Below are 27167 nucleotides of genomic sequence, written 5' to 3'. Positions count from 1 at the left end.
GCTCAGAGAGCAAACCTACACCTTAGACTTAATTATATTTTTGGTCTGTGGATCAGAGTGTACATTTTTGTGCAATGAAGCAGAACCTGGATGGTAGTTGAGATTTTGTCATCACCCACCCCTGAATGTGTGTGGACTCTCTTGTTAAACACATCGGTAAAATGAACCTTTGCCTTCAAGGGAAGTTTGCATCCATGAACGATCATATACTCATACACACACAGCAGCTGGCAATTCCACCCGTCATGGCACATGGTTGCATGAGAGGAGGTATTATATTGGGCTGATCATAATGCATAAGATGAGCAGCAGAGGCTTACCCACCAAATCATCCATAAAACTCTCCAAAAGCAATGCATGGCCTAAAAACATAAAGATTCAGCGCATTGAATCAATCTTTAACAATGGATTAGTCACGTGCAAACAGACTAATAGAGGCAGCAGGTTCCATTTTCTGAAGAACATCGATGAATCAGTTGAAGTTTTCTGTCAAACTGAAAGTTGCCTTACTCTTGGGCTGGATTTTACACTCAGGGTGGTCTTTTGGCTTTCATTTTTCAGTCAAGAGGCCTCTCCCCACCCCCCCACCCCCTCTCACTTATCTCTCCACCCTTCAGGCTCTCTGCCTGTATTCCTGATGAAGGGCTTTTGCCCGAAAGGTTGATTTTACTGCTCCTCGGATGCTGCCTGAACTGCTGTGCTCTTCCAGCACCACTAATCCAAACTTTGATTATTACCAGGTGAGAGGTCTGGTGCTCTCTCTGGAAGAAGATCAATCCATAGATTTGTGGCACTGCTGAGATTGGTAGACACTATTGGTACTGAAGGATTTTTGGGAGGAAGGAAAATCAACAATAGGTGTCCCAAAACCAAGGTAAGCCATCTCACCAAGGTTTGGCTTCAGCCAAGTGTTGATGGGTCGGTGCATGTTGAACAGGGGAAGGGGTAATGAATAGGTCCAGTTTGTATGAATTACTGAACATAGAACATAGAACATAGAACAATACAGCACAGAACAGGCCCTTCGGCCCACGATGTTGTGCCGAACTTCTAACCTAGATTAAGCACCCATCCATGTACCTATCCAAATGCCACTTAAAGGTCGCCAATGATTCTGACTCTACCACTCCCACGGGCAGCGCATTCCATGCCCCCACCACTCTCTGGGTAAAGAACCCACCCCTGACATCTCCCCTATACCTTCCACCCTTCATCTTAAATTTATGTCCCCTTGTAACACTCTGTTGTACCCGGGGAAAAAGTTTCTGACTGTCTACTCTATCTATTCCTCTGATCATCTTAAAACCTCTATCAAGTCACCCCTCATCCTTCACCGTTCCAACGAGAAAAGGCCGAGAACTCTCAACCTATCCACGTACGACCTATTCTCCATTCCAGGCAACATCCTGGTAAATCTTCTCTGCACCCTCTCCAAAGCTTCCACATCTTTTCTAAAGTGAGGTGACCAGAACTGCACACAGTACTCCAACTGTGGCCTAACCAAAGTCCTGTACAGCTGCAACATCAAAAACCAACAAACCAACTCAAAAGTTCAAGGAGTCCACCAATGCTCTTTGCACCATGTTCATTTCTTAACAAAATAACCAGTATAATCAAAGGGGAGTAGCTAGCCTTTGTTACAGCAGGGGATGCGTAAAAAAGGCTGCTGAACTCTCTCCTCTGCCTTAAAATCTGTATGCCTTTGTTTGATTTTACCTTTAGTGCCAAGGGACATTTCTGGGGATTATTGTAAGTATTTTGGAACAGTATCATTAAGTCGGGATAGTCTGTCAGGTTTTTGGATAGAGTAAGTTATCCGGTATTATATTTTCTGTGCTTTGTGTTTCGTTCCGTAATTTTGCAAATAAATTCTGTTTTGTTTAAAATTAAATCAGCCGACCAGCTAATTCTCTCCAGGAATATTCACTCTACAATTGCTTAAATCAACTAGCAAAGTTTGGGACCGGGCTACCTTCTTGAAATGTTTTGAGAGATCTAACAACCGTCACAATCATGGTCCCCTCTGCATCCCAAAATGCTGCTTCCAATAACCAGGCTCTTCCAGCTTTCCTACCACAGCAGTGGCTCCTGATAAACTGACCTTTAGTAGATAAACCTACTCTCTGACTGTGGTCATACCCTTGACCAACTTGGACAGACACTGTTGATTCATGACTGACTGGACCCGTGACTGAGCTGCTTGCAGCTCCCCGACTAACTTAAGCCGAGTCCCAGACCGAACCTACAGTATTTACTGGAGTTCACTCCTCAGCCTTGACCATGTCCATGCCCCTGGACAGATGTTGAATGCTGCCCTTGACTTATTATTCCAGTTACCCCTGGCTGAAGGTTTGAGTTGAATGAGGACTTTGAGACATGAAGATTAAGTTGAAGCACATGCAATGTATTTGCTCCATTTGCTTCTGTTACATGGTACAGGTGTGAGACAGACATAGCACAGTGTCAAACAGCATCACATCCAGCCCTTTGATTGATCATTGCTGGCAATCATGAAAAGCTGCCTGGCTTTTGTCTGCGGTGACAGAAGTACTGTGGGCCTTTAAGCTCAGACTGAGGCATCAAAGCATAAAAAGACAAGGCAAAGCGAGACAGAGATGCTGAGAAGATTAACATAAATACCAAATGAGTAATAGCGAAGAGAGCCCATGAGGAGTTCAGAGATGTATCATGGGCGAATCCATCAGCTGGAGCATAAAGTGTCCTGGCAGCAGTATTCTATTGAAAGATGCCTAAAGTTCAGTATTGAAGTGCAGAAAAGGTTTGAAGGTATGTCTGACAGGGTGCCATAAGGATGTGGTGGGGCAGGGATGTGTCCAATGCCAACATTTGTTGAGGCAGGATGATGACAATTACCACCACGAAGTGTGCCCTGAGATGTTGGTGGCCATTGTCCAATACTGGGGCTTAGAGGAACAAGCATTGAGCTAGAGTGTTTAGATACCTGCTCTGATTTTAATGTCAGGAATTGTCACTGTCTAGTTTCTATTCAGTGAGTGAGAGAATGAGAAACTGCATATTAATAAGATGAAATTAAGTAATAATGATATGATAATACTTGCAAATGGATTCAAACAAGGTTCTTGCTGCTCATTAACGATATTCTCACCTCAGCGTTAAACATTTAGTTGGAGAATGGAATTTTCTCTCTCAATGCCAAGAATCTCATTAGTGCTAATTTTATCCTAATTTCTTAACTTTCTCTGCAAACTCCATGATATTCAGGGGACTGGGAAGATTCTGCCCAATGAGTTGATGGAATAGAACCCAATGCATGTCAGCAAAGAGAAGCCTTATGGTACAAGGGTAGCATGAACAGTACAGATGGACTAATACCAGCATAATATTTCTTTTTAAATGTGTTTAATGTCACTAGAATCTAGCTGAAATTAGATAATGTACCATAAGTTTGAATCACTTGGCAATCATTGCAAAATGTAAGAAATTCTGTTTTCCAGAACTATATATAAATACTTACTCTGTTAGACTGATACCAAGATCACTTGTTCACTAAGGGAGATACAGGCCAACTTTTTGTGTGCAGTATACAAATTAAACAACAAGCAGACAATGTTGCCAAGCTATTTATTCATTGCTGCAGTTACTTACCTTATAATTCAAATCTCTATTCACTTTGACAGCATCTTTTTCAGTTTAATATTGTTCCATAATTATAACTAATGAAGAAGACTTATAACTGGGCACTACAGATGTCTAACTCTTCAAAATACAAATAATAAATGTGAGTTGCAGCTTTTTATTCAGTGAGTATTTCCTTTGATTGGAAGGCTGCTTGTCAATTCACTGCAGACATGCGAATGTTTACTTCAAGTTCACTCATTTATCAATTTTAAAATTTAATTGCAAAAATCTGTCCTCCATGAGTACTTTATGACTTTTGACATAACTGGATTAGAAAGTCTCTATGAACCATAACCATTAAAAAATACTTGCCACAAGATTTCCTATGCTGATGATAGAGAGCTGCTGTTTGTTTAATGTAATTGCCATTACTCTAAATGGTTCTTTCTATAGTTGTACTGTAGTTGCCAACTAGCAATTAGAATTCAGACATTAGTAATATCGCCTGAAGTCCAAGGACATTTTTTACCAATTCGATGTTCATGAGGGATAGGGATGAGGGTGTTCTAAGTGATTGTCACTTATATTTAATTTTTTATTGCTGGCAAATCAATGTTTTTATTGTGAATTTTAAGTAATAATGTAATGTCTTCTGATAAAACAGCTAAACAAATAAAATCATGGAATCAGACCAGCTTTACCCTGCCACCTGGGTTGAACTGGGATTTCAACTTGTCATAGCGTAAGATATCACAGCTCTTGAGCAAACATACCATCTGAGCTCAAGGGACTGACTTCCAATATAATCACAGTAAAGTATATTGACGGTCTCTATTATACAGTTGGAATATTTCACCATATTTTGTGGTTTTTTAAAAATTCTGTGTGATGCATTTAATTTTCTGGCACCGTTATACAAGTATCATCTTTACATTGTCTGAAGTATAGCCTTGAGATTTAAACAACCCTGACACAATATTGTCAGTGTCTTTTAAAAAAGTATATTTGAAAGCCCTTAATTCAGAAGAAACCAACTTACTTCCAGTTACTTGGATTAATTCCTTTTTGTGAAGTGAATTGCAACTTTGGAGAACTAAGCTCTTTATAGAAGGTTCTAATACAAAAAAAGTACTTATTTAGCAATAAATATTAATGTCTATAACAGCAATTTGAAAACAGATAAAGTATATCAAAAATATTAATGATGTTCATGATTGTATGAGGACATCAAGAATCAAGGTGAAGTAAATACAAATCAATACTGTCCTTCTAATAACGTGTGAGGATGTATTGGCAAGAGCTAATGTATGAGAAAATTATTCATCTAGTGCTCCAGAAATATTATACATCCTGTTTTGTACCTCCCAACAAGCTCTGTGTATCATCTGCTTTCTCAAGAGGAAATCTTGATGCAGAATGAGATCATATTCATAACAAGAGTGCATAATTCAGGTTATTTGAGAAGTTTTTGCAGAGTACTTCAATTGTATAAGCTCAACATGAGTTGAAAATAAGCCTGTGATTCCTACATTGTGAAAACAATTTCATCCCTTTCAATTTCACTCGAGTATTTCAGAATCATACAATTTTATTAGTGAATATTATCTGCATTCATGAATAATTATTAGCTAACAATAGCTAAAACAGTTACCAAGTTGTTATTCATAAGTATTTACACCAAAAAATTTAGAAATGACAGATCTGAGTGAAGAACATTTTGTTTGCAAAATAATTGGACTTTCTACATTTAAAATACATATCATGTGTTGACCAATGTGAACTCAATTTTCTAGTTGTCTAATGTTAGACTGAAGTAGAAACAAATTCCTGTATTTTCAGCTGCATGCAACTTTCCAGCTGCAAGCAGAGAACAGCCAAAAATCTGTTCAATTTTACACAGGGGATTATTTCTGGATTTTTGCCTCAATCGATTATAAAATGCTGTAATGGGTCAGTTGTTTTTTTGTATTATAGTTGTTCTAGTTCAACTCTACAATTTATTTAAGTGAGTAACATTACTCACATTAAGTATGGAGTAGATAATAAGCATGTAGCCTCTAAGGTCAACTGTACATTCACTTTTACTTGTAGAAATCCATAGGATATCTCAATCAGAAACACAAAGCTGCAAATCAGCCTGCTTCTCAATAGAGTTGATTGCGTGAAGATTTCAATTCAAACATTTGCAGTCTTTTACATTTCAATAACTACCATCTGGTGTGTAATGATATTCTAGAACTGTGAGAATAAAGACTGCACACTCACAGCTAACAGCAGTTGTAAACCAAGAACTTTCAAATAATGGGGGAAGATTTCCTTCACACAATAAATGTAATGGAATTACAATCACATTCCTTATGAATGGGTTGTTAGAAAAGGCACAGGAGAAATGGTCTTTCACAAGTTGGCATATCATAGTCATTTCTAGTGTCAGGGTCATTTATAGCATAGAGGGAGGACATTCAGTTCAGTAAATGTAGTCCATCTCCCATACAGACCCACTCTCTGCTCAATCCCCAGAGTCTAGCAGGTTTATTTCCTTTCTGGGCCCATTCAATTTCATTTAAAAATCATTATTTCCACTTCCTCCACCCTCACAATTAACATATTCCAAGTCATTACCACTGTAAAATTTGTCTCCCACTTGCCCCCACCACATCTCTTTCCCAACATCTTGAAAAACATTATGTCATTTTGTCTTTCTACCATCAGATGACAAGAAGAGTCCTTCTTTGTCCAAGCCTATGACAATCTTGAATACCTCTTTAAAACCTTGTCAATCTTCTTTGCTCCAAGATGAGCAACCCTGGCCTTTCTAATGTAAACTTGTAACTGAATGCCCACACCTATTACAACCATCCCTCAAGCCATTGTGGTACATTTTCACACCCTTTGAAGGGCCTTCACGTACTTTCTAAAATGTTATGATCGGAGCTGGACACAAAACTGTAAGTGAAGACTAGCTTACACTTAATAAAAGTTCAGCATGTATTCCACTTTTTTGTACTCAGTGTGTCTATTTATGAAGCCCAGAGTTTTGCTGACAACTCTCAATATGTGCTGCCATCTTCAAAGATTGATGCACATGCACCCCAGAGACCCCATGTTCCTGAAATCCCTTCACAATTTTTCCACTACATCTATATTGCCTCCCATGATCCCTTCTGTCAAATTTGCCATCTGACATTTTTTGTTTTTAATTCTGTTTACCACTTGCACGTCCATTCTGTTAGCCTGTGCCTTGTTGCAAGCAATATATAAAGCATTTTCTTTAGTATTACATAAAGAATTTCTATCTATCCCAAGGGATAGGGTAGGGGAATGGGGATGGGTATGGATAGGCTGCTCTTTGGAGGGTAAGTGTAGACTCAATGGGCAGAATGGCCTGCTTCCACATTGTAGGGCTTTTATGATTCCAAACTGCCCAAATGAGTATTACCTTGCATTAAACCATTTCTTAAAAATAATAATGTTTTCCAATTTTTCCACATAAAGCATCTTTCAAAGAAAGACATGCATTTACGTAGCATCTTTCACAACCTCTGGTTGTCCCAAGACACTTTACAGCCAGTTGAGTGGGCATCCCAATTGTCATCCAGAAGTTCTGTATTTACACACATCAAGTTCACCAATGCACTGATTTGCTAACAACCGGTTAATCTGTTTTTTTATGATGTTGATTGAGATGTAATTATTGGCCACAACAATGATTAAACTCCCCTGACATTATTCAAAAATAATGCCATGGGATGTTTTATATTTGAGAGGACAGACAGAGTCAGAGCTTAATGTCTCAGCCAAAGGATGGCACCTCCAGCATTGCTGCATTCACTCAGCTCCGTGCTGAAGTATTAATGTAGATTTTAATCTCAAGTATATAAGTAGGTTTTGACTCTACAATCTTCTAAATTTGAAGCAGGAATTGAACTGCAATTACCTCACTCCTTTCTTGAAGAGGTTCATGTTGACTTCTCTGCTCAGAAGAACTAACCATTTGTGGAATCCTGAAAACAAGTTTGCTTAAAAATAGCTATTCCTCAGCAGACTAGTACACAATAAATGACTCAGGCTGCAGATTTGTGACATACAATGCACTGTGTGGAATCTAATATGTGTGTAAGGTACAAAATTAGAGGTGAGAAAAAATTGTCAATATAACATCTCAAGTCACTTTTCACTGCTATTCTGTGATAGAATTGGATTGCCATAAAGAAGCCTGGGATTATCCACTCATATTGCTGAACTCAAGGGTGGATGCCCCAGAGAGTACAAAGGAAGGAAAATGAAGATACAAAAAGGACTTTATGTATTGAATAACTTGAAAGGGGGAAGGGAGAGGAAGTAAGAAATGACCCAATAACATGTTTGCACTGTAATTACATTTTCTTCTGCATAAAGCCATATTATTAAGCAATTTACATACTTGAACTACGCTGTAATCAAAACTATAAATGCATTGCATTGACAAATTTTTAAAACTATTTTACTCCAGTATAACTGCAACAAGAGCATGGTCTCCATCTCCATTTTTATCTTAGAAGAGGAATTTTTCCCATTTTCTCCTCAATACACAATGTGTTAACGGAAGTAAACAGTTGGCTAACAGAGCACTATCAATATATGTTGCTTTCGGTTGGGCAGGGAAATATTGCAGCAGTACAAATGTAAACTTCTCAGTTTGGTTGTCTCACCAGTCTGTGCACACTTTTCTGGCCTTTCATCAGTGGTTACCCCCAATCAAAAATTCACACAATTTTGCAATCAAGCCCTTCTCACCATGCTGAACTGGCATTTCTCATTTCTTTCCCTGGGATTCAAAGCCAATGACACTGGTCAACTGAGCTCCATTAAGTCTAGGTGAACCTGTGGCCTTCCTCATATGGCACAGAGTACATTATGCATTTTCATAAAAGCGTGAAATTAGATTTATATATTGCATTTGTTTTGTTTTAGGCAGTCAAGATAGAGTGTTGCAATCAGCACTGACTTTAATAATGGTTTATATTCAAGGTATTTAGTAATTTTGTGGATTGGTGTCCATTAGCCGTAAATAGGAAGTTAGCTCAAATATTTTATTTTAAATGTAACTTCTGTCTCATCCTCCTCTAATGTTTCAAATTATAGATTTTTTTATGATTCCACTTTAAACTCTATTTACTACAAGAATTAATGTTTGACTTGTGTTAAACATATCAAGCCATATATTAGTTGCTAGTTTGAAGTTAGAGCAAATGTAACTAACTTAGGTACCTGGAGTAATCTAGTTTATGCAACGTACAGAATATAAAATATTCTAACAATGCCCACAGTTGAATTCAGACACAAAAAAAACAGTCATTTAAATGCAGTGGCAATGTTGCAATTGTACATTATCAATCCTTAATGTGTTATGAACCTTTTAATGGGAGGTCCATATTTCAGCCATGTGCATGGCAATTAAGGTAATATAGGAGAAATGGAAAATTACAGTGTCATGCATTAAATTAAACACTGAATCCTTGAAATCCCTTGCTGAGATAATAAATCAGTACCTAATCAGTCAATCTTAGCTGCCACATAAATGTTTCAAACTATTTTGTCTCTCCACATTCACTAACAGCATGAAATGAGATCAATATATTTCACCAATAGTTTCTTAGAATGAATGAAAAGAAACAAAATTACAAATAACTTTGCGTTTATTCAATGAGTGACATGGGCCACAATCTGTTCAAATGCATGCATATACACACTCAGAACTTGGTCATCTATCACTCTTGAGTCCTTTTAACTTGTAAAATGTAATAGCAAAACATTATGAAATAATATATGATAAAAGGAAGGTTTTTTTTTCCTGACACAGAAAGCTATTTTAATTTGACATGAATATTTATCATCAAAACGTCATTTTACTATGTGATGCTATTAATATCTGGATTGTGAATGGATCAATAAAATGTACTTGTAGAATAAAATGTTTATTGTATTATAATACATATTCAAAGTCAATTTGAAAAAATATATAGAATCAAACTACCTTATGGTGGAGTAATTCTCACTTTTAACAATAGCAAAACCATGTCTGACATGAAGCAACATTTTAAAAAAATGTTGAGTTCATTCCAAGGAAATTAAGGATTTACAAAAAAAAAGTTTAAATGGTTAATCTATTTCCTAATTCAGTTTTACACACAGTGTTATACCTGATTAAATTTCCAGTTACTGTGCAAGATGAAAATTGTAAATTTGGATAAAAACTTTTTTTTTTGTTTATTGACAATTCTACACTAAATAAAAAGCAAGTATTCAAAAATGCGATATGAACTTTTTTTGAAGCTATACATATATATATATATATATAATCATCTAGTTGAAGTCATGCACATGATAAAAAGAATGCTTTGAAATCTCCTTTATAACTTAGGGTGCAGATTGGGCAAAAGAATGGCAAAATTGAATTATGTTTAAAGAGAGTAAACATTGTTTTTAGCACATTGATCAAATGAAACCTATTGGGTCAACTCCTATCAAGTAAGTGACAAAATCAAAAATTGCTTTAGATATAGCTCAACAATTCAGTAAGGAGATATCAAGTAATATTAGTCAATTGATTTCAATTGCTTCATGTGTAATATCTGGCAAACACCTATTTGTATCTAGAAATCGATTTTATTCTGATTTTTAAATAAAATCGCTCACAAATTAAACAATCGTATAAGGCATCTAACGGAGCAAGCAATTTTAACCATCAATCATTTGATAACATGTCGATAATACATAACTGAGGCACAATTAAAATGCATTATGAGACAGCAAATGCAGCAATCTGTCCATCATAATAGCATCACTGCACTGCATCAGTAATTTAAAGGGCCAATTTTAACTTGAGTCAAGGAATGCTATTAATACAACAATGGTCTAATTATAGGCATCCTTCTTTAAATTAATTAGAGTGACAGTTCACAAGTGAGATCACTAAGCATTTATACAGTGTAAAAAGATCGCGGTGCTGTAAAGCGTGAAACAAATAAAAGATTATTCAAGAACGGAGTGAGAGGCAGTTTAAATCGCCATGTATTCTGTGCAGCAAGCGAAAAACTCACCAAGCATTTGGCTGAACAGAAGCTGTTCTAGGTCACCCAGCACTGTGACAACAAGCTCAGGATCCACCTTCAAATAAGCTTTCTCTTCAGGCTGCTGGCTCTTGCTTGTGGCCGGAGTTTGTTTTTTAACATTTTTAGCTTTGCTGGACAATATCTCATCGTCTGACTTGCTGCCGTCGCCAGTGCTGGCTTCAGTCGATTTGCTCAGTGGCTTGACTTCAGCCCAGGGTCCTCGTGGGATCCTGCTTGGTATCCCACGGGTGGAGGGTGCTGCAAGAGGCTTGTTCACACTCGGGGCCAACTTGCCCTGAAACAGCGAGTGCTCCGATTTTGACAAAGATTTAGACATCGGTGCATCTTTATGTTTCAGCCCTCCCTTCCCTAGCGTTTGAGCCGACTTTGACATATCATCGCACCATTTCGGCTCGTACAGCTGCATCTTCTTCTCTGCATCAGTCAGGAACGAAAGATTCGTGAGTGATTTTTGCTTCCTCAGGTTGGTTCCACCTTTAAACACCTTCAGCTCTGTCGCTCTGTGCATCGTTGGAGGTTTCCCCTTCTTCCCGTGTTGCCCTGTTCCCTTTCCATCCGCCTGCCGCTTATAAACCTTCACATCTTCCGGATTCTCATCACAAATCTCAGTCTCACAACACTTGACATTTGCACCGAGCATCTTGTCTGCGAGTAATCATTCGCCCGCGGTGGAATCGTTGGAGAGCAGGGAGCTTTCCAGCCCCGGTATTCAATCCAGATAACCCTCCCTGGAACAGCTCCCTTCAGCACAGCCTGCTTGTTGCAACATCAGATGATCAGCTGCCGCTAGCAGATTGATCACTAGAAGAATGTCATCACCAAACGCCCTCCCCTGCTTCCAAGATGCTATGTGCTAGGAAAGAAAAGGCTGTTCCATCATTACCAGCAAAAGGGGGAAATCAGGGAGCAGCTCCTTTCTTGTTCAATGTGTGTGTGTGTGTGTCTCTCTCTCTCTCCAGAATCTCACAATTGAGGAGAACAGCCATCAATTTAAATAGCTGTTGTGGCAACAGCTTTCAGTCCGGCATTTACATCAGCTCAATTAGCAAGACAGGAAATACTGGGAGCGAGAGAGCGACAGCATGGGCTGGACTCAGCCCCCTCTCAGTATTCAGCCCACATCCCCTAATGTATCCCAGCTTCCTCCACTGCAGTGGCTGCTCCTTGCTGCCATGGTAGCAGACATCTCGGTAAAAAAAATAGACCAAGAGCACAGCATAAAACATTTAAAATATCACCAACATGAAGGCAAAACACACAAGGAGCAAGTCCCATCATTTTAAGTTTAGCTGACCACAATTTTCACCCTTCCACTAGTGAAACCTGCATTGATGTTGCCATATAATTATTAATTTCAGGAGTGCATGTTAGGATGGAAGAGACCATGCCATAACTGTGAAAGGGTGAACGGATGTCTTTAAATAATTCCCAAAATGTCTTCAGAAAATTATTGGAAAGGTTACTGACACACTTTTATACACATCCAAAATATTTCCTTCATACTGCATAAAATTGTGCATGTTATTTTAGAAAATTGAGGCGTATCTAATGAATGCCTTGCCCCAGCACACAGAGGTGTATTGTCTCAGAGGGTAACACACATAAAGCATAACACATCTCTGACGTCTCAGTGAAGTAACTGGGGAGCAAGTGGAGAAAACAATAGGTCTATATGAGGAATACAACATTAATGTTATAATTCGTGTCTTCCAACAGGAAATAGCACAGTCCCACTCAGAACATATTTGAATCAATTTTCCCAGCTTTCAACTTGCATTTACATCTATTCACTCATGTTCTATGTCAAGCCACTTATAAATCAGCTCCATTTAGATTACTGCTATGGAAAAAATGCATATGCAAAGCAATCTTATACAGAACATATTTGAAGATCCTTTTAAACCATCTTTTTTTTCAGCAATGTATGTAAAAAAAAATCAAATATTTAAAGGGCAGGTTATCCTTAAAAAAGTGTCTGCTGACCTTGCAAAATAATCCATTTGCAGCCCAGTTAGACAAATAATGAGTAGTTCAGGGATCCAGGGTAGCTTGGTAAGCTCGATCTAAAACTGGCTTAGTGATAGAAGATCGAGGGTGGTGGTGGTGGAAGGCAGCTTGTGTGACTGGAGGCCAATGTCCAGTAGCATACCAGTGTCCAGGTGCTGGGTCGATTTTTGCTTGTGAGAAATAGATATTCTATCTCATATATGCAAACAAATGATATACATGGGAATGCTGGGGGAATGGTAAGTTAGTTTTCAGATGACATGATTAGTAGTGAGGAAGAAGGTCGTAGGGTACAGGCAAATATAGTTGGGTTGATCAGACAGGCAGATCAGTTGGAGATGAAACTGAACTCTGAAAAGTGTGAGGTGATGCTTTTTGTAACAAGTAACAAGACAAGGGAGTACTCAATAAAAGGCAAGATAGTAGGAAGCTCAAAGGAATATAGGGGCCTTGGGTGTTTGTCCTGAAGGTGGTAGGGCAGGCTAAAGGTTGGTTGGACTTGCATTTATTAGTTGTGGGATAAATTACAAGAACTGTACAAGACTTTGTTTGGGCTACAGCTGGAGTACTGTGTGCAGTTCTGGTCACCACAATAGGCAAGATGTGGGTGCACTGGAGGGGGTGCAGAGAAGTTTCACTAATATGTTGCCTGAGTTGGAGCATTTTCACTATGAAGAGAAGCTGGACAAGCTGAGGTTTTTCTTCCTTTAAATCTGAGAAAGTGGGAAGAGGTGGATCTTTTTGAAATGCACATGATTATGAGGGGAATGGACAGGGTAGATAGAAAGCAGCTGTACCCCTTAGTTGAAGATTCAATAACAAATCTGCAGAGTTTTAAGGTGGAGGGCAGAAAGTTTGGAGGAGATTTCATGAAACATATTCTCATTCAGTGAGTGATGGGAATCTGAAATGCATTGTCTGGGAGGGTAAAAGAGGCAGGAAATCTCACAACTTTTAAAAATTATATGGACGAGCAGTTGAGATGTCATAGCTTTCAAAGCAATGAGCCAAGTAGTGGAAATTGGGATTAGTGTAGATAGGTTGGTGCAGATTCAAGGGTCGAAGGATCACTTCTGTGCTATATGATTCCATGACTCTACATTATTATAAAAAGAGAAGTTTGCAAAGCACAGGGTGAAATGCAAAGCACAATAAATAGGGCAGCACAGTGGCTAGCACTGCTGCCTTACGGCGCCAGGGACCCAGGTTCGATTCCAGCTTAGGGCGACTGTCTGTGTGGAATTTGTACATTCTCCCCGTGTCTGCGTGGGTTTCCTCTGAGTGCTCTGGTTTCCTCCCACAATCCAAAGATGTGCAGGTTAGGTGAATTGGTCATGCTAAATTGCCCATAGAGTTAGGTGTATTAGTCAGGGGTAAACATGGGGAATGGGTCTAGGTGGGTTACTCTTCGGAGGGTCGGCGTGACTCGTTAGATCGAAGGGCCTGTTTCCACACTGTCGGGAATGTATCATTTCTTCCTCACACCAACCTAGAGGAGAAGACCTTGAAATTTTTGAGATGTCCTTAGTGCAAGGGAGTGAGTTGTGTGATGGAATAAAGCGTCATGCACCATGGAAAAGACTGACCTTGTTGAAAATACTGGGGTCAGGCTATTGAACACACCTTGAGTGAAGCACTCCCACATTTTCATCTCCCTGAGAAATGACAGAGGAATTTTGCAGCACCAATTCCCTGCCATGTCAGTGGGCTATCATATTGATGAAACCTCCAAGAGGGAGTTTCATGAAATATGAGCATGACTTCCTCCGGCAGGGTAGACAAATCAAACAATTATATTATAAATCTTACCTGAAAACCTAAAATTTCCTCTGTTACAATCCCCCATCACTTCCTTCAATAACCAACCTTGCAATAGTGGCACTTGAAATTTACAGATATCAGAATATTCAGAATAGTACTACACTAAAAAAAGGTCAGACAGTCCATCGAGTGATTTAGTTCCAGCACCAGTGGGTGCCCCTAGTGAAGAACCTGTAGGAAGCATACACTGCCTTTCACTGGAAGGTACAACATGGTGAGGAGGCAGAAAACTGGCCAGTATTAAATCTCCTTTCAGATTAAGGACTCAAGGGAGCAGCAATCCAGTCCCTTGGTACTGCTGGCCAACCAGAATCAGACTGTTTCCCCATTCTCCAGTGTCACTGGAGACTTTAGCTACTGCCGGTAACTTTAGAAACTATTTACCAGGGATTATTGCTGGACCCTTCAACAGAGGTGAGTGAGGCAACAGGGGAGATGCCAGGTGCAATGTGTCAGTGAGGGGTTTTGAATGGTAGGTCAGAGGGTGAGCTTGTAGCAGCCCCTTTCCCCCACTGTTAAGTTCTTCAATTGAGCATTGAGTATGTGAGTCCAAGAGGCCTCCCTGATTGGCTGATGGTAGGTCAGCTTCTGATACTTATGGGAGGACTCATTGAATTTATGTGCCATTTAAATTCCAATGCCTGGACCATGGGGTTTTAAGCAATTTTTAAAGATACCTAATTGAAATCTTACCAGGAACAGAGAGAATCCCTCTGTGGCCTTCGCACTCCCATTAATTAGGAGCAGTACTCCTGCCTGATTCTGCTGGACCACTTCTGTTTCCATTCCAAAATTAAATCCAAGTAATTGTGTCCATAATCACTCTTTTGACAAACAGGCCATGTAGTCCCACTCCCCAACCCCTGAGATGTGATATTGAACCATGCAAGACACTTGTTTGACCTCATCTGCAACACTGTGCACAGTTGTTGGTGTCACATTATAAGAAAGACATGAATGCATTGAAAAGAGTGCAAAAGCAATTTGCAAGAACAGTTCCAGGAATAGGAAACTTCAATTAAGAGGATAGATCAAAGAGGTTGGGTCTGTTCCCCTTGAAGAGAAGGCTGTTGAGAGGAGATTCAATTGACATTTTCAAAATCGCGAGCAGGCTGCATATAGTAGATAGGGAGAAACTGTACCCACTCATAAGGGAAGAAAGTACAGGAGGGTATGGATTTAAAGTGAAGTGCGAATCAAACGCGATGTGAGAAAAACTTTTACACACAGCAGTTAGTTAGGCTATGATATGCACAGCTTGGAAATGTAGCAGAGGCAGATTCAATTGAGAGATTGATGAGGATATTGGGTAGAAATAGTGTGTAGGGATATGGGAAAATGGGAAGAAGTTGGCACTATGTAAGAGAACAGGTGCAGGCACGATGGCCTGAATGGCCTCTTTCCGTAAAAATTATTTAATTTAGAGTCATAGAGATGTACAGCACGGAAACAGACCCTTCAGTCTAACTCATCCATACCAACCAGATATCCGAACACAATCTAATACCACTTACCAGCACCCGGCCCATATCCCTCCAAACCCATTCTATTCATATACCCATCCAGATGCCTTTTAAATGTTGCAATTGTACAAGCCTCCACCACTTCCTCTGGCAGCTCATTCCATACACGTACCACCCTCTGAGTGAAAAGGTTGCCCCGTAGGTCTCTTTTATAGCTTTCCCCTCTCACCCTAAACCTATGCCCTCCAGTTCTGGACTCCCCGACCCCAGGGAAAAGACTTTGTCTATTTATCCTATCCATGCCCCTCATGATTTTATAAACTATTATAAGGTTGCCCCTCAGCATCCCACGCTCCAAGGAAAACAGCCCCAGCCTATTCAACCTCTCCCTATAGCTCAAATCCTCCAACCCAGGCAACATCCTTGTAAATCTTTTCTGAACCCTTTCAAGTTTCACAACATCTTTCTGATAGGAAGGAGACCAAAATTGTGACTCCACTTTCAAGGAGCTATGAACCTGCATTCCTTTCCCCCACATCCTTGTAAGTTTCTCTGCTTCAAGTTTTTATTCAATACATTATTTGTTGAACTACTGTATCCACCATCCCATCAGGCAGTGCAATCCAAATCACAAAAAAATCCTTATGTTAAGTAAGTTTTCCTCATGTTGCCTTTACTGCTTCACCCAATCATTCGAAGTCTGTGCTCTCTTATTAAAGACACTTCAGCCATTGGAAACAGTTTATTTTTATTTCACATGGAGTATTATGTACAGTTCTGGGCACCATGTTTTAAGCATGTGAACATATTGGGCATAGTGCCGAAGAGATTTACGGGGATGGTTCCATGGATGGCAAACTTCAGTTATGAGGATAAATTGGAAAGATTGGCATTGCTTTCCTTGGAGTGGAGATTAAGAGGAGTTCTGATCAACATTATCAAAATTATGAGTAGGTAGGGATAAAAGGGTCAAGAACCAAAGAACGCCAATTTAAAATGTTCTGCAAATGCAAGATGAGAAAGAATCTGTTTTACACAAAAAGGAATACACTGCCTAGAAGTAATGTGAACACAGGCTCATTTGCGACTTTGAAAAGACATTAGATGATTATTGAAACAGAATCAACGTGTAGGTTAGCATGAAAATATAAGAAATTGGCATTAAGCCAGTACACTCAGAGATCTGGTGCAGTCATGATACTTAAGTGGCCTCTTTTTACACCTTGAGAATTCCATGATTCTGTGATTTACTCTTGTCTAAACACATCCATCAAGCCTCCCTTTAGTTTTCTCTGCTCTAAGGAGAAACATCCTGGATTATCCAGTCAATCCACATAACTGTAATCCCCCATCTTTGGTTACATTCTATAAATCCCTTCTGTATCCTCTCCAATGCTTTCATATGCTTCCTAAAATGATGCCAAAATTGAACGCAATACTCCAGTGGGGACCAAATGAGTGTTTTATACAGAGTAAGCAGAACTTCCTGGCTTTTGTACGATATATAATGCCCCGGAATTCCACATGCTTTAATAGGTTTGTTAATCAGTCTTGCCACTTTGCAAGATTTGTGCATGAAGGGTCTGTCTTCTTGTACTTTATTTAAATGATGAATAATAGTTGTAGGGTTTCCAAAAGAGTTAGAAAAGACAGACACCTTCATTAACTTGAGGCTTCCAATGAGCACTGTGCTGAAAATCTGCCCTCACTTATCATTATAAACGTAGGACCTAGAATTTACAAATAGTGACTACTTGGAACTAATTGGAGCTATCCATTGTTTTCTGATTAATTGCCCAATCCTCAGTGAGAAAAGTCAAATCTTTTATCAATACAAGCTTACTTTATAATTAATTAATCAAGTTATTGCACTTACTAATATTTGTGAAAAAGAATCAAGTCACAGGTAACAGTTTTGGTTCATATCAGAGTAAAAGTGCGATATGGGGGTGAAAGGACAAGCAGCAAGCTCACATCGCTGCAGCAGCATGAGGCATGACCTACTGTAATTTCCATTTCTCATCTGCACTCTGGATGTCAAACTCTTGTCTAGAGTTGGAGAAAGTGAGGACTGCAGATGCTGGAGTTCAGAGTTGAAGAATGTGATGCTGGAAAAGCACAGCCAGTCAGGCATATCTGAGGAGCAGGTTCCTGATGAAGGGCTTATGCGCGAAACATCAAATCTCCTGCTCCTCGGATGCTTCCTGACCGGCTGTGCTTTTCCAGCACCACACTCTTCGACTCTTGTCTAAAGTTACTGGAGGTAGGAAATAGCAGCAACTACAGAAATTAGCTGATTTGAGGAAACATTAACCATAAGGGAGGAAGGAGGCAGGACATTGTAGTCAAGTGTAGATTGGGATAAGGAAGGTTCTAAAGTTTCCTTGCAGGAACACAGAGGCACCCTTCCTTATTGTGACTGAGAAGAAACCTAAAAGGTGATGTTCTCTTCTGAGGTAGGAGGATTCAGCCATCACTCTTGTTTGCTGTTAAAGTTCACCAGCAAGCCCGGCACTGTGTAAGGCTTGTATAGCCCATTGTTAAAACGGTGCCAATGTCCTAATCATGTCACAGGAACCCAATTTCATTACAGCCTGGGGTTCTGATTATTGCAGGGAAAGTGCAAGAAAAACAATTTATTACAAATTAAAGTGCAGCTGTTCTGAATATCATATTATTGTAAAATAGGAATAAAATAAAACACATGGAACTGAACCTTACTTTTTTTGGCTTAGTCTGAGGTGTGTCAAGTTTTTTGGAGTGTTTAGCACCATAAACATGTTTTATCACCGTTTCTTACCAAACTCACCTCATTAATTACCTATCCTGCCCCATGGCATTTCTGACATCCATTTTCTGCCCCATCTTACCACACATCATTCCTACAAGTACTCAGCACTCAGCAGATATCCTCCGCCATCTTTAAACTCTTGTGGCAGACCCAGACCAGCACTGTCAGTCTGGACCTGGCCTGCGTAATTGTCTGATAATTTCCCAGGACATGGCAGACAGAAGATAATTGGCACAATGCTGTGTGGGCAGGAACCTGGAAGCTTCTGCTAGGTGGGGTGGTGTACAGACAAGACATCCTCTTTCCCCCCAACACCAGGAGTGGGTTCCATGACACCAAGCTATGTCAACTTTGTCAAAGGTATAACCGAGGTTAAAGCAATCTCAGCCATCTGGGGCAATGCCCAACAATGTAGGAAGAAGGTTGAATCCTTCTCCACTCCAAAGAGTAAATTTTACCCTATTCTCTCCAATACCTCACACTTAGTCTCTCTCTATTATGTATCCACCTCCCATCAAGGCTCATGCTCTACCGCTCTCACTATCACTGTGAACATCTTCCCCATTCCCTCAGTCACACCAACCTTCAATACCACTAACCCTGCATGCTTTCTGCTCTTTCAACTTGCCTCACTTGGGACACCACCCCACCTGAACCAACAATTATATTTATGCTACATACTTACTTCTCCTGTAATGTCTCTCATTCATACCATGAGGACAGCAGACCATTATAGAGTAGAAAGAGTCAAGACCTGCCATTCAGCTCCTCACCCATTATCAGGAGAGATTCTGACTCTGAGCAGAGCCTGGACTGTTGTCTGAGGCTGCCCTTTATTTATTGTGCTGGGAACAAGCTTCCAGGTTTTGTGGCTGTGTAATACGTAAGGCAGTGTAACATGTTCTGGCTGAGGAGGCAAAGAACATGGTAACACAAGGCAGAGATGCTGTGAATATCCAGGTAGTTGTAAAGTGAATGAACACCTTGACAGGGAACAAAGAACACAGAAATGCAACCTGATCTGGTGCATGAGCTGGGTGTGTGCCCCTGAGCGCACGGACTGTGCTGCAGCATCACATTGATAATTGCCAGAGCAGCCCAAATTGCAACACTGAATCGCAGAAGCATCATGCACATGGATTGGAGATATGCCCTGAGGGTTATTTGAAGATGGTACATATCAGATGCCAATCTGTGCGGACATATGGATTGTCTTCATGGAGCAAGACCTGAGAAGTTGGTGCCCGGTTTCCACCAAGGACTTCATTCACAATGAGCAGCAAGGTGCAGTCATCAGGTGCTCGCTCTGGTTTCCCTGGCAAAATTTCCCAAGATTTAGCTGGTTTGGTAAATTTGGTAAGGGTCTGAATATTGATGAGGTAAGTTGTGGTGTTAATTAACAAGTTGTTAATCCACATCAACTGGCATTTCACACTATGCAGGGAGAAACTCACCATGTCATTTGTGAAAACATAAAAGATGGAGTGAAACGAGCTTGATGTTCCGATGAGTCTTGCTGCATTCGCCACCCAATTCTGTACACAGTGCTCCATAGCCCCCATCACTCAAACCACTATATAATTCAGCCCATAGAAACAGAAGTGACATGCAGGTACACAGAGTCCCGTGAAACTGCATTGACTCTGACAACAATCTAATGATTGAGAAAGAGACTGTTTCAGTATCTAATCCGGTATACTTGTGTCTCCACTTTAATTGTAGAATGAGCATATCTGAATTCTAAATCCTGACACTTGTGGAAATAATTATTACTCCTTAATTATTTCATGGGATATAGACATTCCTGAAGACACTGACATTTCATGCTTATTCCAAAATGGGCTCAGAAAGGCCATTTTCTTGATGCGGCAATCTATAAAGTTTCTGCTGCAGTTTGGTACAATTGACTGGCTTCCTCACTGATTTCAGAGGTAATTAAGATTCAACCATATTGATCTTAGTTACATATAGTCAAGGTGGGTAGGAATGATAGATATTCTTTCTTAAAAGATCAAGGTGAAACAGACAGCATTTTACAACATAGCCAGTAGGCTATGGTCAGCATTACTAATACTAATTTTTTTATGACATCTTTTTATATAGAGCAACAAATTGAAATTCCCAGTTGTTATGATGGGATTTGGTTCTTGTGACACTATATATCTGATCTACTAACTACAGTGCTATTTTACCCCACATTTACTCAACATTCTGCTGTTGATCCAACCTGGTTGCACAGCTGTATTAAGAACATGGCAAATTAGTTGCTTTTTTAATTAATCAGTAATTTATCTTTTATTTTGCTTTTCAACTTCTGAGGCTTAATCCTGTATCCTTCCGGAGATGTAATTTTTTTGTGTAACCCATGTAACATTGAAAAGACAAATCCATTTACTTTTTTTTCACACTGACTGCAATTTGTTCAATTGATTGACATAGTAAACCTAAACCATGCTCTATGTGACCTTGGTACTGGGCTTGAAACAAAACAAAAATCCAAACAGGGTCCAAATGACTATGTGTAAAGGTCAAAATATTAGTATTTATGTAAGCACAGTATTGTGGATGAGCTCAGCTCATGTGGTCTCCTGTCTGACATGTTGTCCATTGAATCATCTGCTTTATATCAAGATCATTTCCTGTATGTGTTCATCTTTTTGTTCCCCCTTGATCTACTCCTCACTCTTCAGCCAGACTTCTGTATTTCCTCTCCAGATATCTCAATCACCATAGGAAACTAGGAGCAATTTTGTCATTATGTTTTACCTAATTTCTTCATCCCATTATCCACATTACAAGGAATGATGTGATATGATCATTAATCTACTTCCTTAATGTTAAATCAGTAAAATGAGGTGCAAGAACTGTTTCGAGAGATTTCTTTCACCCTTTGTTTTATTTTATTGAATGACTAATCATAAGAAGCAGTTATTTCCCTAAATCCCTAGGTTCACAGATGTTTGCAATTTAGCAGGAACCCATCTGGTCCCTTGGGTCCACACTACCTTTTTTGCTGGAATAGTCTGAAAAGAATACAACTGCCCTCTTTTTGCTCATAGCCATGATTCAAGTGCTTATTAATTTTTAAGTGTCTGTCTCGCTGTGGCAAATAATTAAAGTCTCTGCACCAACACATTTCTCATATTGCACCCCCCCCACCCCACCGTGTTAGAATCGTAGAATCCCTACAGTGGAGAAGAAGGCCATTCAGCCCATCGAGTCCACACTGACTCACAAAGAGCATCCCACCCTAGCCCTGTAACCCTTTATTTCCCCTGGCTAACCCACCCAGCCTGCACATTTCCGGACACTATGGACAATTTAACATGGACAATCCACCTGACCTGCACAACACTGGACTATGGGAGGAAGCCGGAGCACCTGGAGGAAACCCATACAGCAACTAAGTTAAATAGTGGCTAGGATGAGAGACTGGGACTGCAACCTGTGAAGACTCTCAGCCATGTCAGCTATACGAGATGACTTTGTCGCTGCTGTGCCAATACGCTGCCAAAGAGTGGAAACATCAGATTGTCAATGTTTGTGCAAGTGCACAGTGGCTTTTCAAAGATGGTGTGGGCCAGTCATGCTTGTTTTTCAGTGTATAGCCAGTATCTCCCAGTTACAGTGATTCGAGTAAGAGAGGTACCATTGAGGCTGGGTAGGTAGTCAATGAGGTAGGTTTGGTAAGATGCAAAAAAATGAAATTTATTTCACCTTACAGAGATAACCTTCTCTGAAACTCCACAAAACAGACATTTAGCTAAAAATCCTAAGATTCAGCTCATTTTCATTATATTATATATTGTATACAACAGTGTAAATTTAAGTGTGTGTGCAGAAATCTACTAGAGCATACAGCAGTCATTGTTAGGTCAAAAAAAAATACAGGCTACTAAAAGGGGTAAGGATAGTATCTGCACTTTGAAATGATGGCTAAGTCATAAGTATTAAGACAGTCTAACCACAGCAGACTGCCAATGTGCAACAGGAAGAAGCAGCAGATCATGGAGGTTCTCACAGGGTAATTTTTCTGCCACCAAAAAAAAATGCACTTCAACTGAGGGTCACAAAATTAACATCTGAATCAGAAGCCTTGACAGCCAGTTCTTAGCCCACATGTTAACCCTAGAAGCACTAGACCACTGCTCAATGATCTGTCCACCACCAATACCACTCACATACCCCTACAACATGATCAACCATCTCACCACCCTCTCCTTCCATTATCAATACATGCCACCATTCCTCTGACACATTATTATCACCCCATCATCACCTCCATAACAATGAGATCCTACTTGGCTACCAACTCTCTACATCACCCCCATGCTGGACATGAAAAAGCAATCGCTCTGATCCAAATTACCACTTCATCCTTCTATAGAAGGCTTTCCCAACTGGCAGGCAGCCAGCAAGAAATTTACAAAAAAAGATTAGAGAGAAATGATTTTGACAACCTTGTACACCTGGGTTTCCTACATGTGACACCTTTCCACAATCTGGAAATGGCACCAAATGTAAGAGTCCAAACCAAGATGGAAGTAGAAATTGGATTTCAACCATGGCTCAAAAGTAAATGAAAGCTGTAGAAGAAAATATTACATTTCCAACACCGACGTCTGAAGGATTAAGACTCCACATTTGTAAAATTACCTTGTGAGGATCAAAGAGGTCACATGAACGTAATGACAATTGTTGTGCTGTTTAAATTCACCGTGAAGGCATTAGTCCTAGCTTTGTAAGGTTTCCTTAGCAGCAAATTAATGGACAAGACCCCAGTTGCATCCCACTGCATGTCTTTCACTTTGAATCTCGTGATATAGAATTCTACAGCACAACCTGTGAAGGAGCAAGGTATTTCTGACTGCACCTTTAAGGTCTTCAATGTTCAAGTGAGCATGTGTGGTCACTAAAAGATGTTGTTTTATCTAATTTATGATAAGGACTATTAGTATCACCATTGCTACTAACGTAAATATGGGCCCTTAATAAAAACATACTGAATCAAACCACATCTCTCACTCCAGGGCTAAGACTTCAGGGTTAAAACTTAACATAAGGAACAAAATGTATATAAATATGGACTGTTCATTTTTGTTTTCTTTTATTTAACATTGACAATTCAAATTAGAACTTGAACTACAATGATGACATGCTGAGCAAACATGGGATTTCAGTGTTTAATCTAGCACACAAAATCACACAGATACGTCACTAAACCTCAAGCTTTTCCTTTCCTAAGTATAATCATTTTCTTTCATAACATATAAGTAAACTAGATCATCACATCCTTGTAATTTGGGATGTCTCTGGGGCAGGTAGCAATTAACATTCAAAGTTTTGTTTTTCTATGACTGAAATGTTCAAAATAATTATACCGAACAGAAGTAATAACACTGTTGAACTGTAACATTTTAAAATATATTGAGATTTAAACAAAAATATAGCACAGTTTTTGAGTACGATTTGACTGTTACTATTTTAGGCTCAAACCCATTTACAGATGTGGTTGACTTGCGTTTATTTTAATCTTTATGCTGCAATGTCCTCTGATGTAAGTGCCATTTGTGAATCAAGTGTCAATCTAGCCTGCGTAACTACTGCAATGTTGTGATGATTGGCATCAATAATTGGCCAAACCAAAAGGAACATTTGGGCCTTTACACTCTTTCAAAAAGAGCACTAATTTTAACATAAACTATAAAGAAAATTTTGCTGGATGTCCATTTGAACAGTGATGCAAAGCTTTATTTACAGTAATTGATGCTATTGCAGCATTATCTATTTTTTGGTTGTCAAATAGTCTATTATTTTTCACAATGGCCTGAGAGACCCCTCACTGTGCTGACCAATTTGAATTACATCCCACATGATGGTGCCTCATCATTAGTCTTCTACCACTCATTCTCCATGAAAATCACAACTACCAATTTTTTTTGACAGTAGGGAAGCCCATAAAGGCATAAAACATAGTTTCAATAGGGTCACAGTGTGGGGCTGTACCTCCTTTAGAGAGTGCACAAGGCGATTTTCTTATTAATATTAGGATGTTGTTATGCCTAGGCAAATTACCATGCCAGCTGGTTTGAAACAGTTGCAATTCTCATACTAGAAGACTATTAAAAGCAAGTCAGGGAAACAAGTATACTGAAAGAGGAGTATCTTTATTTGACACTATTAACCTTACAAACTTAGTACAAACACTAAACTTATAATTTCTGCTCAATACAGAAATTTCCTCAGCTCGTATGTGTTAGGAAATCCTAAATCCATTCTAGATGGCATTCACTCCCCAGCCCACACAAAAAAACCTTTATCTGATTGGTTTCTTCCCAAACTTTAACCTTGCTTTTTGGCTATATCATCTATGTGCTTTGAGGAACTGATGTCTAATCATTTCATAATTGTTCTGTCACCACCCATTTTAGAGTGAAAGCAACTTCCAAAAATGGGCTATCATTGATGAAAATTGTTATGCTGTGGGCAGCTGCTGCATTTAAAATATGGATAATGGGAAATTTGGTTCACAATTGCTATTTACTGGCATTACATCCAAGTTTATTGGAGGTTAGTAAAGTCAAGACAGGCTTCTTTATTTGTAAGGCTAATATAATTAAACACAGAGCACTGGGATACTTGACATCTTATTTAGTTTACAGCAAAGGCCAAGCCGAGGTTACAGATTGTGGTTTATGTGTTTTTTCTTTATTTTAATATATAATTGTCAATATGCAGCTTTCTGATGATTTTGTCAAGATAAAAGTAATATTGTTTTGCTCAGAACATCATTACGTTGAAATTTTACAGTTTATAATTGATTCTCTATAATGGTTGTTTGGTGAAACCGGGGACAGAATGTGCATATGAATTGTTTCTGTCACAGCAAACCAGATAAATGAAAAAACAGGACTGAAAAATGCTTGCACACTGGAACCAATGACTAAACTTTCTGTCAGGATGATTCTGCTCAAGCAGGGTTTGCTGGGGGTGAAAACTGACCAATCGTTAACCATTGCTCATTGCCTCGGAGTTGTTGCTGCTGTGGTTGCAGACAAAGGGGAAAGATGGAGATAGCTTGGTCAACTACCAAAAAACAGATCAACAGAAGACAGGCTTCCCAACTATTTGTCTATATCTTGGTGGAACTAAACAATTAGGACACAGAATAAGTGTTGAATCTCATATCTGAATTATTATTGGACTGATTACAGAGCATAATTGACAGTCAATAAAGGTATAAATGTTTTTTGGGAAAATTGTGAATGTGATTCATTTATAACAAGAGTGTGTCTTCAAACCAAGGTACTTGTAGAAATTCCTGAAGAAGGGCTCATACCCGAAACGTCGATTCTCCTGCTCCTTGGATGCTACCTGACCTGCTGCGCTTTTCCAGCAACACATTTTCAGCTACTTGTAGAAATTCCCAACCATGCCAAAGATCAGTTTTATCTAAAAATGTGTCAAAGCATAAAAATGTGTCCAAGAATCCAACTTGTTCATAGTGTTGTGAAGTTAAACAGAAGAAGTTAGCTTAGTGCATAAAGACAAGAGGTAAGATGCATTATTACCAGTGAAAAGCTATGTATGATCACATTAAAATGAGACATGCAGTTTATAATGCAATTCTTTTTGTTTGGTTACACAATGAAGAAATGGAAAATGACAGAATAAGTAGGATATAATATGATAAATTGCTTTAAGTATTCCTCCATTCACCAGTCTTTGATGTGGGTTCATAGAAATAGTAATGTCCTAGTCATGCCATCTTAAAATGCAGCTTCACATCATACTCAATTTTCCAACTCCAAAAGCATTACTGCATCAAACATTTCATAAAATAACTTCACAGAGGCCGGTATCCCGTTACCATGTCACCCTTTATTTACATATGCACTGTACTTAACGCTGATCCAGCTATCTCAGAGCCAGCTCTCAGAGAGTCAGGATGTCTGACAGTCCTGTTCTTCTCTTTTCCTTTGTTTCCTTTTTTTTGTGTGTGTGCAGGTGTGAGACACAGTGAAAGACACAAGGTGCATGAATCTTTATTAAAATTTCCACCACCAGGAAGAAAGGAAACACCCGAGTGGCCAGTGACAAGCAGTGCCCTTCACATCAAAGGGCAATGCTGTGTGATCAAACAGTGAAGGGGAGGGCAGGGATTAAATCAAAATAGAGTTGGAGGGGGAAATAATGCACTCCACTCCCTGCGGCGCCCACCTCTCCCTGAACAACTCCAGGGTGTCAGTGGACACTGCGTGCTCCTTTTCCAGAGACACCCGGGCTCTAACGTAACCGCCAAAGAGGGGCAGGCAGTCGGCCCTAACGACCCCCTCCTCGGCCCGCTGCCTGGACCTATTTATGGCCAGT

General features: G+C 39.5%; 1 protein-coding gene across 7 annotated transcripts in view; it reads right to left on the bottom strand.

Moving 5' to 3' along the window:
• Window positions 1-27167, bottom strand: part of LOC140467146 (neuron navigator 1-like) — a 641282-nt gene that overhangs the window by 349464 nt on the left and 264651 nt on the right. The window contains exon 1 of one of the 7 annotated variants that reach the window (XM_072563232.1): window positions 10683-11726. The exons of the other annotated variants lie outside the window; for them this stretch is intronic. Coding sequence (XP_072419333.1) covers window positions 10683-11355 — 673 coding nt within the window. The 5' untranslated portion in view covers window positions 11356-11726. Of the gene's footprint in view, window positions 1-10682; window positions 11727-27167 lie in introns of those variants that run through there. 7 annotated transcript variants of the gene reach the window in all.

This window comes from Chiloscyllium punctatum, chromosome 45 (genome assembly GCF_047496795.1).
Source record: "Chiloscyllium punctatum isolate Juve2018m chromosome 45, sChiPun1.3, whole genome shotgun sequence".
NCBI lineage: Eukaryota > Metazoa > Chordata > Chondrichthyes > Orectolobiformes > Hemiscylliidae > Chiloscyllium > Chiloscyllium punctatum.
Note: the sequence above shows the minus strand (reverse complement) of the source record. Positions and strands in the feature narration are given on the sequence as shown.